Raw genomic sequence first — 16,400 nt, 5'->3', positions numbered from 1 at the left:
TATTTTTAAAATTATTAAAAATAGAAAATATGTGTGTGTGTGTGTGTATCTATATATATTATGTGTGTGTGTGTATGTATGTACGTATGTGTGTGTGTCTGTGTGTCTGTGTCTGTGTGTGCATAGCAAGGTGTTCTAAATACTTAACAAACACTTAACACATATATCTCCCTTGCTTCTCAGCTAACAAAGCGAGAAAGAGCCAGTGGCCTAAAGGTTAGAACAATTGCCTAAGGTGCAATCGGCCCAGGTTTGAATCTCAGAAGGGTATGGCTGACTGATGAGAACAAATAAGTTTGAAATGATCATATCTGTCTCCCTTTAATTCTTTGTTAGCAATGCAAAAAATTTACACACACACACACACATATGCGTGTAAATTTTTGGATTGCTAACAAAGAATTAAAGGGAGACTGATATAGCCATTTCAAACTTATTTGTTCTCATCAGTCAGCCACACCCTTCTGAGATTCGAACCTGGGCTGATTGCACATTAGGTAAAGGTAAAGGTAAAGGTTCCCCTGCACATGTGTGCTAGTCGTTTCCGACTCTAGGGGCCGGTGCTCATCTCCGTTTCAAAGCTGAAGAGCCAGCGCTTGTCCGAGGACGTCTCCGTGGTCATGTGGCCGGCATGACTAGACACCAAAGGCGCACGGAACGCTGTTACCTTCCCACCGTAGTGGTCCCTATTTTTCTACTTGCATTTTTACGTGCTTTTGAACTGCTAGGTTGGCAGAAGCTGGGACGAGTAACAGGCGCTCACTCTGTTACGCGGCACTCGGGATTCGACCCGCCAAACTGCCGACCTTCCGATCGACAAGCTCAGCGTCCTAACCCACTGAGCCACCGCGTCCCTGATTGCACATTAGGCAGTTGTTTTAACCTCTAGGCCACAGGCTCTTTCTCAATTTGTCAGCTGCATTCGGGGGGGGGGGAAGAGGAAGGGGAGATATGTCTTGAGTATTTTGAACACCTTGCCGGCCCAAATAATGAGTGTCGCAGTTGCGACTACCACCTGTGGACGGCCTGGGTTTGGGCTGATACAGGCAAAAAGATTTGGCCCGTATTTGGGCCGGCAAGGTGTTCAAAATACTCAAGATACACACACATAGACACACACACACACACGTGTGTGTGTCTACATATACGTATATGTATTTATTTATTTACCCGTATCCCGCCTAATAAACTTACTCCTCTTCTCAACCTTATCCCAATTAGAAAAAGAATGGACAGTTTTTCCTCTCCGAATTGAGGACTCGGGTTAAAGTAGAGAAATAGTGTAACCCTTCTGGCCACTGAACAAGTGACAGAATTGTGGTTGTACGAGTTTGTATGGCCTCTAGAGGTAACATCCATCTGCTCTACGTGGGGCTGCCCTTGAAAAGTATTGGGAAGCTACAATTGGTCCAGAATGCAGCTGCGTGGATAATTCTGGAGGCCGGCGGGGGGGGGGGCATATGTAACACCACTATTACAGAAGTTGTGGGTGCTCCATCACTGAGGTTTTCAAGAAGCGATTGGGCAGCCATCTCCTGCCTGAGCAGGGGGTTGGACGAGAAGACCTCCAGGGTCCCTTCCAACTCTGTTGTTCTGTGTTCTGTTACAAGAGCTGCTTTGGTTGCTGATCTGCTTCCGGATCCAAGTCAAGACGGCACATAAAATTAATAAATAAATAAAGCAAGCGGAAGGAATGAGCGGACTGGCCCTTCTTACCGAGGTGATGACGACAAACTTGCGCATAAAGTTTGAGCCTGGAATGATTGTCACAATCTTCGTTGCCCCAGGGTGGGTTAAACCAGTCGCTCACAAGCTCGTCGGCCAGCTTCTGGGCCACCGTCTTCCCCACACGCATGATCCCATCATGCAACACTTTACAGATTGGTTTGTGTTGACCAAGCCGGCACATCTAATGGCACAATGAGAAAACAGAATTTCAGAAGGTGCGAGTAACGTACAACAGAGCAATTAACCATCTGTGGATCCCACAGCCAGAGTAAAAAAACATAAACCTCTTTTCCCCTCCCCCCTCTATTTTCAGGTAAGGGCAATGGACAATGCATTGCTTACCTGCAGAAAGGAAGAAGTGGCAAAAATACGTTTCCCATTATTTTAGTGAGGCTTAGGTGCCAGTATGTTAACGGGCCTTAAGATTCAGTGGGACAAGGCATGATAAACACACAGTAAATTAGGCAGCAGGTAACAGCAAAGCCTTTCCTCTCTATTCAAGGGGAGGAGAAAGGAGGGGAAAGGAGGGGGAGGAAAGGGGAGAGGAGAGGAGGAGAGGGGAGGGGAGGGGAGAGGAGTGGAGAGGAGGAAAGAGGAGAGGAGAGGAGGGGAGGGGAGAGGAAAGGAGAAGAGGGGAGAGGAGAGGAGAGGAGGAAAGAGGAGAGCAGAGGAGAGGAGTGGAGAGGAGAGGAGAGGAGAGGAGAGGAGGAGAGGAGAGCAGAGCAGAGCAGAGCAGAGGAGAAGAGGAAAGGGGAGAGGAGAGCAGAGGAGAGGAGAGCAGAGCAGAGAAGAGGAGAGCAGAGCAGAGCAGAGGAGGAAAGAGGAGAGGAGAGGAGAGGAGAGGAGAGGAGAGGAGAGGAGAGGAGAGGAGAGGGGAGGAGAGGGGAGGAGAGGAAAGGGGAGGAGAGGAAAGGGGAGGAGAGGAAAGGGGAGAGGAGAGGAGAGCAGAGCAGAGCAGAGGAGAGCAGAGGAGGAAAGAGAAGAGGAGAGGAGAGGAGAGGAGAGGAGAGGAGAGGAGAGGAGAGGAGAGGAGAGGAGAGGAGAGGAGAGGAGAGCAGAGCAGAGGAGAGCAGAGCAGAGCAGAGCAGAGCAGAGCAGAGGAGGAAAGAGGAGAGGAGAGGAGAGGAGAGGAGAGGAGAGGAGAGGAGAGGAGAGGAGAGGAGAGGAGAGGAGAGGGGAGGAGAGGGGAGGAGAGGAAAGGGGAGGAGAGGAAAGGGGAGGAGAGGAAAGGGGAGAGGAGAGGAGAGCAGAGCAGAGCAGAGCAGAGGAGAGCAGAGGAGGAAAGAGAAGAGGAGAGGAGAGGAGAGGAGAGGAGAGGAGAGGAGAGGAGAGGAGAGGAGAGGAGAGGAGAGGAGAGGAGAGGAGAGGAGAGGAGAGGAGAGGAAAGGGGAGAGGAGAGGAGAGGAGAGGAGAGGAGAGGAGAGGAGAGGAGAGCAGAGCAGAACAGAGCAGAGGAGAGCAGAGCAGAGGAGGAAAGAGCAGAGCAGAGGAGAGGAGAGGAGAGGAGGGGAGAGCAGAGGTGAGGAGAGGAGAGGAAAGGGGAGGAGAGGAAAGGGGAAAGGAGAGGAGAGGAGAGCAGAGGAGAGGAGAGCAGAGGAGAGGAGGAAAGGGAAGAGGACAGGAGGAGAGGGTCACCCACCTCATATACGGCGCTTAAGTCCCTGAAGAAAGTTTTGGCTCCATCAAGCAAGGCCTCGTTTTCTGGACACACCACAATGTAGGCGACATCCCGGTGACCCCCGTAAGGATCTAAGAGCAGCCTCTCCCAGAATGGCAGGGAGAACGGAGAGATTGTCAGGAAGTCCTTGTCATAGCCGACCAACAAGGTGGGTATCGGAAGAGGCTCGGGCGACTCTTCAGAACCTAAACATCAAAAGGGACATTCAGTACGTGGGAACCTGAAGAGCTGTGAAAACGGGAAGGCTGAGGGTCTCCATTGAGCCAATGCTTCAGACTACAGCTGGTCCTCAGCTTATGACCTTAGGACCAACATTTCTGCCGCTAAGTGAAATACTTCTTCAGTGGGTTTTGCCCCATTTTTCGACTTTTCTTCCCACTCTCGTTAAGCGAGTCAGGGCAATTGTTGAGTGAATCTGGCTTCCCCATTGCCTTTGCTTCTCAGAAGCTGACAAAGGGGGATCACGACCCTTGCAATGGTCGCTAAGTGTGAAAAACGGTCACAGGTCACTTTTTCCCCCCCAGTGCCGTTGTAACTTTGAAAGGTCACTAAACGAACTGTTGTTAAGTGGAGGACGACCTGCGTTACGGTTCACAAACCGAAACCTATCCAGACCCACTTCTGCCCCAGTTGAGCTGGGCAAAGGAAGCTCGGAGATCTCGTGTCCCTCTGAAAATAAGACCGGCTTTTGTGTTAATTAATTTTGGCTCCGAAAAGACGCATTAAGGGCTTATTTTCTTGTTGGGGCTTACGTTCGGGGAAATACGGTACTAAATGTGTCGGGCTGGCTAACAAACTTAACTGGGGCTTATTTTTGGGGGGGGCGGGGAGTTTGAGGCTTTATATTACGAGCATCCTGAAAACAATCACGCTAGGGTTTTTAATGGTCCGGCTGGTTATAAAACTCCTTTTTCTTTTGCCAACTCTACCGTAGGTTCCCCGTCCTGCCATTTTATGGAACTGCTGCCAGGTGAGGGGTCCTTGAACATGCTGGATGTTCTCCCACGTCCTACCAGTCCTCTTCTTCTGAATGGCATCCTGCAGGAAAGGTTGAAGGGAGAGAAGCATGCGCACCACGTCTTGGGAGGAAAGCATGCTGATGTCCAGAACTGGGGGGGGAAAACACACACACACAGCACAGCCGGGTCATGAACGGTGAAGACGTTTATCAGCTTGGCTAGTACGGTACTGTTTTCGGATCTTTCCTAACGATTAACCAGTTGGCGTTCCAAGGAAGCCCTGCTCTGTTTCGGCATCCTAATAACCTGGTTCCTAATATCCCACGATAGCAGCCTTCCAGTATTTGAGGGGCTGCCACAAAGAAGAGGGGGGGTAGTGGGGTTGGTCACATTATTCTCCAAAGCACCAGAGGGAAGGAGAAGAAACAAGGGTTGGAAACTGATCAAGGAGAGAAGCAACCTGGAATTAAGGAGAAACTTCCCGACAGTGAGGACAATTAACTCGTGGAACAGCTTTGCCACCAGAAATCGTGGGCGCTCCATCACTGGAGGTTTTTAAGAAGAGGCTAGACAGTCACTTGTCTGAGATGGTGTAGGTTCTCCTGCTTGAGCAGGGAGCTGGACTAGAAGACCTCCAAGGTCCTATTCTATTCCATTCTATTCCATTCCATTCCATTCCATTCCATTCCATTCCATTCCATTCCATTCCATTCCATTCTATTCTATTATTCTATTCTTTCTCTATTCATTCCTCTATTCTATTCTATTCTATTCTGTAATATTCTATTCTATTCCTTTTTTATATTCTATTCTTCTATTCTATTCTATTCTATTCTATTCTATTCTATTCTATTCTATTCTATTCTATTATTCTTTCTCTATTCATTCTTCTATTCTATTCTATTCTATTCTGTAATATTCTATTCTATTCCTTTTTTATATTCTATTCTATTCTATTCTATTATTCTATTATTCTATTCTATTCTATTCTATTCTATTCTATTCTATTCTATTCTATTCTATTCTATTCCATTCCATTCCATTCCATTCCATTCCATTCCATTCCATTCTATTCTATTATTCTATTCTTTCTCTATTCATTCCTCTATTCTATTCTATTCTATTCTGTAATATTCTATTCTATTCCTTTTTTATATTCTATTCTTCTATTCTATTCTATTCTATTCTATTCTATTCTATTCTATTCTATTCTATTCTATTCTTTCTCTATTCATTCTTCTATTCTATTCTATTCTATTCTATTCTGTAATATTCTATTCTATTCCTTTTTTATATTCTATTCTATTCTATTCTATTCTATTCTATTCTATTCTATTCTATTCTATTCTATTCTATTCCATTCTATTCCATTCCATTCCATTCCATTCCATTCTATTCTATTATTCTATTCTTTCTCTATTCATTCCTCTATTCTATTCTATTCTATTCTGTAATATTCTATTCTATTCCTTTTTTATATTCTATTCTTCTATTCTATTCTATTCTATTCTATTCTATTCTATTCTATTCTATTCTTTCTCTATTCATTCTTCTATTCTATTCTATTCTGTAATATTCTATTCTATTCCTTTTTTATATTCTATTCTATTCTATTCCATTCCATTCCATTCCATTCCATTCCATTCCATTCCATTCCATTCCATTCCATTCCATTCCATTCTATTATTCTATTCTTTCTCTATTCATTCCTCTATTCTATTCTATTCTATTCTGTAATATTCTATTCTATTCCTTTTTTATATTCTATTCTTCTATTCTATTCCATTCCATTCCATTCCATTCCATTCCATTCCATTCCATTCCATTCCATTCTATTCTATTCTATTCTATTCTATTCTATTCTATTCTATTCTATTCTATTCTATTCTATTCTATTCTATTCTATTCTATTCTATTCTATTCTATTCTTTCTCTATTCATTCTTCTATTCTATTCTATTCCTTTTTTATATTCTATTCTATTCTATTCTATTATTCTATTATTCTATTCTATTCTATTCTATTCTATTCTATTCTATTCTGTTCTGTTCTGTTCTGTCCTAATTCTATTCTATTCTATTCTATTCTATTCTATTCTATTCTATTCTATTCTATTCTATTCTATTCTATTCTATTCTATTCTATTCTATTCTATTCTACTCTACTCTACTTCTATTCTATTCTATTATTCTATTCTATTCTATTCTATTCTACTCTACCCTACCCTACCCTACCCTACCCTACCCTACCCTACCCTACTCTATTCTATTCTATTCTATTCTATTCCATTCTAATTTCTATTCTATTCTATTCTATTCTATTCTATTCTATTCTATTCTATTCTATTCTACCCTACCCTACCCTACCCTACCCTACCCTACCCTACCCTACTCTATTCTATTCTATTCTATTCTATTCTATTCTATTCTATTCTATTCTATTCTATTCTATTCTATTCTATTCTATTCCATTCTAATTTCTATTCTATTCTATTCTATTCTATTCTATTCTATTCTATTCTATTCTATTCTATTCTATTCTATTCTATTCTATTCTATTCTATTCTATTCTATTCTATTCTATTCTATTCTATTCTATTCTATTCCATTCCATTCCATTCCATTCCATTCTATTCTATTCTATTTGTAATCTGGATTCCTGCATTGAAGAGGGGCTAAAGTGCAACGCCCTAAATAGCACTCCATAAGACTTTTACTTTTTTTAAAAAATGTAATAAGGCTACAAAAGGTTATGAGATCTACAATTCCTCAGAGAGGCAGTTATTAAACTCCCCACTCCCTAACGGACTGCTTGAAAATTGGTAGATGTCCCAACAGGCTGCTTTTATATGCATGATTTCCCCCCCCCCCGCCTCTTCTAAGCGTTTTTATTACATGTTAACCATATCAGTTCTGCTTTTCAAAAAAGCCAGCTCGAGAACTATTGCAGGACATTCAAATCTGAACTGTAACCCAAGTTTGCCAGAAAATGATTCTTGTTCAGGGCATCCCCGGGAAAACCCGATGCTCTCATCCAGTGTAACACTGGGAAATTTCAAGACAGAAGTATGCCACATCGGTCCATGCCACAGGGCTGAGACCAGCAAGTTGAGGAGAACTTTGAAAAGCCACCTCAGAGCCCTGAAGGGCTCCCAAAACAAGTGTGAAGGAGATGTGTCATTTAATGGAGATTCTCAATCACTGGGATCGTGGTGGTCATGAGACGGGTTTTTTTTTCCAAAAGGCAACTGGACTTTTTTTTTTTGTTTCATTTGTTTTTTCTGTGAAAACGTTCAGCTTCTCATCCAAGAAGTTAGAACTGAAGCAGCTTCTCGGATGAGGAGCGAGACGCCTTCAAGGAAAAACAAAGAAAGTCCAGTGGCCTCTTGAAGAAGCACATTTGAGGCCACCATGACCCTGGATGGTTGAGAATCTCCACAGAGGTGTATTATTTTCTCTGTTGTTTTGCAAGCGCACGGAGTGCTTCTCGACCAGAGACAAAGTTCCTATTGGGTCTAGCCCAGTGGTGGGATTCAGATATGTCAGGGGTCTTCAAACCTTGGCCCTTGGATGACTTGTGGACTTCAACTCCCAGAATTCCTCAGCCAGGCACGCTGGCTGAGGAATTCTGGGACCTGAAGTCCACAAGTCATCCAAGGGCCAAGTTTGAAGACCCCTGGAATATGTGAACAACCGGTTCGCGGTGTGGATGCCGTTTCGGGAAGTCTATTCCGGGCCTGGGCGACCAAAAAATTAGCTACCGGTTCTGCCGAAGGGGTGCGAGCCGGCGGAATCCCACCAAGTTATTCCAAGTTATTCTCTTCCAAATAAAAGTATTTGAAACAAAATTGAGCTTCCTACCGTTGCTGTGAGGCCAAGAGTGAACGGTAGCACTTCGGACGAGCGCTTCATCCACTTTCCCACCCGTCGGGTTGTCCACGTATTGACGGCCTTGCTCCAGAGCGTTGAAACACTCGTTCCAGGAGTCGTGGCTTTCAGCCTGAACCCTGTCGTAACTCCAGTTCGTGTAAGAGAGCGCGGGCCGACTGGTGACAGACATGTAATCCAAGCAGCTTAGGGAGGTGAAAGGTTGGGTGTGTTGGTTTTGGAGGAGGAGGAGGAGGCTCACGGGGGGCTCCTGAGCCCTTTTGGCCCCTTCCCCCAGCTGAGGAATTAAGGTGTTCTGACTCATCATCAGCCTCCTTTCGGCCACTTGGCCGATGTCTGAAGTCCTGCCGAAAATATCCAACTCGTCCTCAATGAACAGGCCCGAGTTGTACCCTAGCTTGCGATTCATGATTGCACTGAACCCACAAGTGCAGCGATATTGGTCCTCCTTCGACGAGTCCGGGATGTACAGCCCGACGTCGGCGCCCTTGATGTTCATGTTGCAGGCGCAAATGCAGCAGCTGTCAAAGTTGCTGTCTTTGAAAATGTTCAGCACGGAGTCGGAGAGGATGAGCATGACGTAGAGGCTGTGGGCTTCCAGAATGGGGAGGACGGTGCCCGGTTCCACGGAATTGAGGGGCCGGGTGGTGGAAGGGGTGGAAGCCGGAGAGCCTTGGTCAGTGCTGTCGTATTTCACAGAGCCTTGCCCGCTGGCGGTGCCCCCGCCTCTCGGTGTCCGTGGAGTCCTGGGTGTGCGTGGGGTGGGGACAGAGAAGCGAGGGGTAGCCGGGGACGGCAACACCCCTGCCCCGCTGTTACTGGCAGGCGCAGTGCTATTTAGTGTGACCGGAGTGCTCATTTGTGGAGTGTTCATTTGAAGGTAGTCTTGATCTGCCAGGCTTCCAACACTGGGTATGTTGCTGCAAGCAGAGATAGAAAGAAGAATTAAAAAAAAAGTCTGTATTTTCTAGCTGTATTTCTGGCAAGATTTATTAAAGTACTGGCTTCGGAACTGACAAGGGCTTGGCAACGTGGAAGCGGTCAATGCGTTCCTTTCGGCATTTGCACAAGATGTGAACAACCCCATTACCAACAGAAGAGAATATTTGTAGCTCAGGGTTGAACTGGGGTGTCCTTGATGCTCTCTGAGCTGGGTGGTTTTCTTGCGGACGTTTCATGACTCAACTAGGTAACATCATCAGTGCTAGAAGGGAGCCGGTTTTGGCCTCTGTTTATACGGTGGCTTGACCTGTCAGTGTTGGTGGGAGCGTTCTTGGCAGTTCTTCGATTTAGACTGTTGCTTACTGCTGACTTGTTTGTCTGAATTAGCAGCTCCTTGACTAGAGTACTGCTTACTTCCTGATTGTTGATCTAGTATTAATCTTCGTGTTAATCTCTGCTTATCTGGGTGTTGACTGCTGATGGGGTTAGGGTTAGGGGCTTTTGTTTCCTTTTTGGCTTTTGGCTTGTCTCTTTTGAATGGCATGTAGATGCTTCTTATCGTTATGTGCCTGTTGATGGCTGATTTGTCTGAATAGCAGACCTCCAGGAATTTTAAGGTGTCTTTGAATTCGACTTGGTCTAGACAAATAAGCTAACAGTACACTAAGTTCCTACCAAGGGACCACCGAAACACTCCCGTTAAGAGTGACAATAAAAAGAAAGCAAACCCCATTCCCTTCTAGCACCGATGATGTTACCTAGTTGAGTAATCAAATGTCTGCAAGAAAACATCCAAGCTCAGAGAGGACCCCCCACAATCCAGTTAGTATATTTTAATTAAGTTTTCCCAAGGAGTCACATGAAAAACTGGGACTGTTGTGGACAGCCGAACCAATAAGGCTGTGAAAGTGCGTATGCACATACATACATACATACTAAAAAAAATAGCAATTGCCTTCAAAATAAAAGCAATCCTGTTGGAATACATTTTGTTGGAATATATTTCTATGCAACAACTACTGTAGTACTCAGCCAGTAGATGGCAGTGTTTACAAGTATATACTTTGTTTTTTTGTACTAAGTAGAGTTTCATATTTCCTATTACAGTTGAGCAGTTAAGCAGTAAAGCACATGGTGACTGTATTCTTTGTTTGTGGTGCTATGTATAAACAGAATTTCTAACAAATCCACATGGGCTGGACAGGCATCACCAAAAGGCCAGATGTAGCCAGGAGGCTATAAAATGACCAGGTCTGCTTTAACCTGATTAAAACTTATAGGAATGTTACTAGTAGACTTAAGATTTGATTTTTATGATTTGTTTATTGGCCGAGCATCCTTTGTTCTGGCTAATTTGATTAGGCCAGAACTGCTGGAAAGGTTGACACTGACCATCAAGTGATTCACATGATCCATTAGTCCCCATCAAAATACAGCCTTCAATTTTTCAGAAATAAAGCACTTGAAAGGGCAAAATGCTATTCTTTATCATAGCATTGTGGTTAGTTTTTATATCCTTGTATATTGGTTTCTAATTTGTTTTTTATTGGATTGTTTTTACATGTTGTAGGTCGCCCAAAGTAGCTTAAATGAAATGGGTAGCTAACACAAATCAAATAATTAATAAGAACAATAATTCCTAATATGAGCATGTTCCTTAGCATGCACCCCTTAGGGCAATTGTTCCTTTGATGAAAGAGCAGAAACCTGCACATTTAGTCATTCTAATTAAATGGGGGGGGGAGAGCACTGTCAGATTTGGAAAGGTAAAACTGAAAGACTTTGAGTGCCTTAAGAAAGCAAAAAAAGATGACCTAGAAATTTTGATTAGCAAGCAACTCCTTGGCAGAAGCTTGCAGGAACAGACTTTACTCTAACTGGATTACACTGGAAATAAAAGGGTTTTATCCCAATAAATATGGGCAATTAATAATCAGCTCAGACTTTGGGAAACTGTTCTTATTATAAAAAGAAAACCAGCAATTAAACTCCGGCCTAGACACAATCAAGAGCGTGTGTGGGTTGTTTTTTTCTTTCTTTCTCTAATCCTCTGAAATCGCCAGAGACCTTGGGAAGAAGGTGAGATTCACAGACCCAAGCAGTTGTTTTTTTCCTCAGAAATTAATTCACGGCTACAATAGAGCCCTATGCAGATGAAGCTTGTAAACTGCTCCAGGCATTTAATAGTTTTAATTCTGGGTTCCCTACCCATCTCCCCCAAGATGGGGAGCTGTGCTCCAATTCATGCTAATTTCAAATTGAAAGAACTGGAGAAAATCGTCAAATATCAATAGTAGAAGGACCGTGTGAAAAGGAAGCAAAGATGGTACCAATTATAATAGGGAGTCTTGGCTGCAATCCTAAAACATCTGTAGCACCACTGGAATACCATCAGTACTGACAAAGTCCCTATTAGTCAATTGCAAAAGGCAGCTTTACTAGGAACAGCTTACATCCTGCAACGGTACTTCTAACACCATAAAAAACCCAGATCTGGCTATCCCAGATTCTTGGGAAGGACTTGATGGGTGGGCAAAAATACCAAATCCAATCTCAACATCTGGCTGGCGATGCGACCAACCATCATAATAATAATCAGCACCGGGGGTAACACATTTCCAAACAGCTATTGCATCCATTAGACCCCCCCAAAGGCTGGTTAGAAGAGTCAGGTCTCAACGGCCTTGCAAGTTATATCAGAAACTTATATCGGCCTTGCAAGTTATATCAGAAGGGAAAGAGTAAGAGGTTGGAAAAACTTATTTTACCGAGGTCGAAATAAACCCTCTGGGGGGGGGGGAAGATTAAACGAAAATAATGATTGTCCAGGGCCAGTATTAACACGTCGCTATTATGCGTCTCGCGGGAACCAGGAAATTGTAAAAAAATAATGGCTGTGGTATTATTTTAAAAAGAAGAGGAGGGAGAGAGGAGAGGAGGGAGAAGGAATGGGTAGGGTAAGGATTAGCTGAGAAATAACCAAGAAAGCGAGCTTAGAGCTGGTTTGAACATACGTTTCCTTGCTTGTACTTACTTGTAGCCATCTCTGATGAAAGCAGCTGAAGGTGGCAAAGGAAGTTGCTCAATTTTGGGAGGAATAGCCCAAGAGGGCCGATAGACACAGGCCTCGGGGATTTTCAATGGCAGCAGGCACTGGCTTGGGAGCATCTTCAACGGGGCAAACATGGAAGAACCCATGAAGGGCTGAAACGGGGATACCTTGTGCACAAAGGAAAAATCCTGCAAAATCAAAGGAGGGGCAAGGTTTGTCATGGATGGATGGATGGTGCATTAAACAGATGGGAGAGACAGAGCGATAGAAAGAGGGATAAGATAGGAGAGAGATGGACAGATCGGGAGAGAGACAGGGGAGACAGGAGAGACAGAAAAAGATGAGATAGGAGAGATAGACAGGAGAGACAAGACAGATGGAGAGAAAGACAGAGAGAGAAAAAGAGAGAGATCAGACAGACAGGAGAGATAGAAAGTTGAGATGGAAGAGATGGAGAGAGGGGGAGAGAGAAAGAGAGAGTAAAAGAGAGAGAGATGAGACAGATAGGAAAGAGAGAGAGAGAAAGGGGGAGAGAAAGAGAGATGAGACAGATAAGAGACATGGACAGAGATAGGAAGGAAGGTGAAATAGAGAGAGAGAGGTTACAAAAACCAATTTCATATCTAGCTTTCTCTTTTTTAAAAAATGAAGAATAATACAACCCATGAAAATGACATCGTTGCCTGACAGAGGTCTGTCTCCCCTTTCTAACAACAGCAGTTGAAATTTTTCAGGTGGAATGAGCAAATATGAATCCTCCGGGCATATAATTACTGCCTATTTCAAGAAAAGATGTTTTCTCTTCAACCTGGGCAACATCCAGAGACGTTAAGAAACTTGAGGCTACGGTTGCGAATGGAGGCTACGAATCCAAGTTGGGAGAAAGGAAGAGAGCACAAAAGGATCTCTTCCCACATTTGCCACAATACCCAGGCTCCTCCTCGTCGGCTGATTGCGTTACCTACCTAAAACAAAAATCACACTCTTTGGAAAAGAAGGAACAGGTCCCCCCTCTCTGAGATGCAGAAAGATCTGCCATTCTTACGTCTGCAGCAAAGCAGAACATGCTGGGATTAACCTACATTTAATACTGCGGCTAAACGTTCGGCGCTACGTAGCTGCAGATATTGTAAGCGAGGCTGTGTTACTTGGATGAAAACCACCCGGAGGTATGAGAACTTCCAGTGTTGAAACACCCACAGCTTCTGAAGGCAGGTTGTTCCACTGATTAATTGTTTTTAACTGTCAGGAAATTTCTCTTTAGTTCCAGGTTGCTTCTCTCCTTGATGAGTTTCCATCCGTTGCTTCTTGTCCTGCCTTCAGGGGCTTTGGAGAATAGCTTGACTCCCTCTTCTTTGGGGCAGCCCCTCAAATACTGGAACACAGCTATCATGTCACCCCTAGTCCCTGTTTTCATTAGACTAGACATCCCCAATTCCAGCAACCGTTCTTCATATGTTTTAGCCTCCAGTCCCCTGATCCTCTTTGTTGCTCTTCTCTGCACTCTTTCCAGAATCTCAACATCTTTTTTTATATCGTGGCAGCCCAAGTGTGGTCTTACCAAGGCGCTATAAAGTGGTATTAGCGCTTCACGTGATCTTGACTTGATCTATTTATTACCTTGACTTCTTCTGGCTTTGGACTGCCCAAACCGTCCTCCACTTCCATCTTAAACTCGGTGAGTTGAGTCGCAACCATGTTGACCACCGGGCTCTCCATCATGCCCAGCGTGGTGACGGTCTCTGAGCTGATGCCATCTTTGTAGCTCATGACGGGTGAAAAAGCAGGGTGCTGCTCCAAGGATGGCGGGGTGGGGAACATTCGCTGCAGATCTGCAACAGCTGGAAAAGACAGTGTCAGCGTTAAAAAAGGTCATAAATCCAGGCGGAAAGAAGACAAAGGGCGAAACTTTGGGAAAGCTGGATTTGCTGCACTTCAGGCTTACTGCCCTCCCCGATGCTTTTATTTTTCTCTTAAAATTTAAAATAAATAATATGTCGTTGATGCATACGTGAGGATTAAAACGAAGTGGGGGGAACAACATCTGACAGTCTCGAAGACCCCTTCTCTCCTCCACCACCACCCCACCCCACCCCTGCTGGTCTGCAAAGCCAGAAATGTTGGGGAACACTATTGTAAATTCTTGTGGTTTTACCCTTGTGAAAAAGGAGTGTAATAGTTTTACTGCGTGCGTGCGCGCGCACACACACACACACACACACACACACACACACTCTTTCTATTCTCCAAAGCACCTGAGGGCAGGACAAGAAGCAATGGGTGGAAGCGTATCAAAGCGAGATCCAAGGTAAAATTAAGCAGACATTTCCTATCTGTGAGAACAATCAGTGGAACGGATTTGCCTCCAGGAATTGTGGGCGCTCCATCACGAGAGGTTTTCAAGAAAAGAGACTGGACAACCATTTGTCTGGAATCGTATAGGACCTCCTACTCAAGCAGGGGGTTGGACTAGAAGACCTCCCAGGTCCCTTCCCGGCCTGTTATTCTGTAATTCTGTAAGGGTTTTGTTTGGTTTGGTTTTTAAAAAAAAAAAAAGCCTCATGCGAACATCTGTCAGCTTTACTTCAAATTCTTCATGGAACACGAAGGAGCAGCAGATTGAAAATTGATGGGTTTAATCCCTCCATCTTGATAGATTTAATGAAGATACAAATTACAGCCTCGGTTAGAAAGCATTGGCTTCTATTGCCCTCAATCAATTTCACCCGTCTACTTTTCAAGTGACAGCTTTTAAATGAATAGATTCTCAAATTAAAACAATCGCATTTCCCTCTGGCCTGAACGCTATTATCTGTGGCAATAATGCTGTCCAGATCAGCTGACAAGCCAATAGCCTTTTGTGAATACTGGGTGTTGAAAAGACGCTGCCCTGGTCACGATGTAGCTTTTTATTATGGCCACATTGTAGGATTTATTTATTTTTTTAAAAAATTGTCCTGATTTGAGATTAAGCAGCTTCTTTAATTTCCTTTCATTGTGTGTGAGATCGTTTTGTTTCGGGACTCTTTTTAAGTTTGGGTTTATTTATGTGATATCAATCGATCCATAGGAAAAATGCAGGATCTGATCAATTACTGAAATAAAGTTAACTATTGGACATTGATGTCCATAGATTGTGGCATCTGATTAAGCAAAACTGGATCCCTCTCAGATCTCAGCCAATATGTTGCAGGGACTTAGTTTAATCTTTTTTAAATTGGTCTTAATTTTTGTATTAATGTTTTAAAAATTATACCCTGTAAACCGCCCTGAGTCCTTTGGGAAAGGGCGGTATATAAATTCAATAAAATTAAATTAAAAATTAAATTAAAATTAAATTAACTCTTTCAAAAGAACCATCAGTGTCCTTTTTACAAGGGACACGCTTGTTGCCTCCTTTTTTTGTTCAGTTTCAAACAGGAGGAGAAAAACTGGTTCCAGTCTGGGAAAGAAAGGGGAGTGTTATCTTTAACTATATACTTTATCTGGAACAATGCTGGAATTACTTACTTGGAGGATAAGGAACTGCTGTCCTTGCATCCTTGCTTAGATGCCGCTCTTCAGTTCCCACGGGTGGCATTTTTGATGATCGGAGGGGAGGGGAGACAGCCTAAGTTTGCAACAGACGTATATGTTACAAAGCAGATACGTATCTTTTTTCTTTTAACAATCCTGCAGCCCCTTGCATCGGGATGGAGTTGAGGAGACAGAATGGGGCGACTGAGCATTTGCTGACCGGATGCCCTTCCCAACACCCACATGGTGTTCACAGCAGACCATTACTTATTGAATCCAGAGGGAGAAATTGTAGGCCACAATTCGGCTTTCTTATTTATGCACTCATTTGTTTATTTCATACCTAAAGGTAAAGGTAAAGGTTCCCCCGCACATGCGTGCTAGTCGTTTCTGACTCTAGGGGCCGGTGCTCATCTCCGTTTCAAAGCCGAAGAGCCAGCGCTTGTCCGAGGACGTCTCCGTGGTCATGTGGCCGGCATGACTAGACGCCAAAGGCGCACGGAACGCTGTTACCTTCCCACCGTAGTGGTCCCTATTTTTCTACTTGCATTTTTACGTGCTTTCGAATTGCTAGGTTGGCAGAAGCTGGGATGAGTTAACAGGCGCTCACTGCTACGCGGCACTCGGGATTCGACCCGC

General features: G+C 43.9%; 1 protein-coding gene across 10 annotated transcripts in view; it reads right to left on the bottom strand.

Moving 5' to 3' along the window:
• MED13L (mediator complex subunit 13L) overlaps positions 1 to 16,400 on the bottom strand; it is a 150,033-nt gene that overhangs the window by 18,908 nt on the left and 114,725 nt on the right. For all 10 annotated transcript variants that reach the window (XM_081339078.1, XM_081339077.1, XM_081339086.1 and 7 more), the window contains 7 exons: positions 15,756 to 15,855; positions 13,866 to 14,086; positions 12,228 to 12,433; positions 8,225 to 9,171; positions 4,336 to 4,515; positions 3,368 to 3,591; positions 1,717 to 1,909 (listed from right to left, as the gene is read on the bottom strand). In XM_081339078.1, the coding sequence (XP_081195204.1) occupies positions 1,717 to 1,909; positions 3,368 to 3,591; positions 4,336 to 4,515; positions 8,225 to 9,171; positions 12,228 to 12,433; positions 13,866 to 14,086; positions 15,756 to 15,855 (2,071 nt within the window). The remainder of the gene's footprint in view (positions 1 to 1,716; positions 1,910 to 3,367; positions 3,592 to 4,335; positions 4,516 to 8,224; positions 9,172 to 12,227; positions 12,434 to 13,865; positions 14,087 to 15,755; positions 15,856 to 16,400) is intronic.

Source organism: Vipera berus (assembly GCF_964194415.1).
Source record: "Vipera berus genome assembly, chromosome: 14".
NCBI lineage: Eukaryota > Metazoa > Chordata > Lepidosauria > Squamata > Viperidae > Vipera > Vipera berus.
The sequence above is the reverse complement of the archived record's forward strand: the minus strand, read 5'-3'. Positions and strand labels throughout refer to the sequence as shown.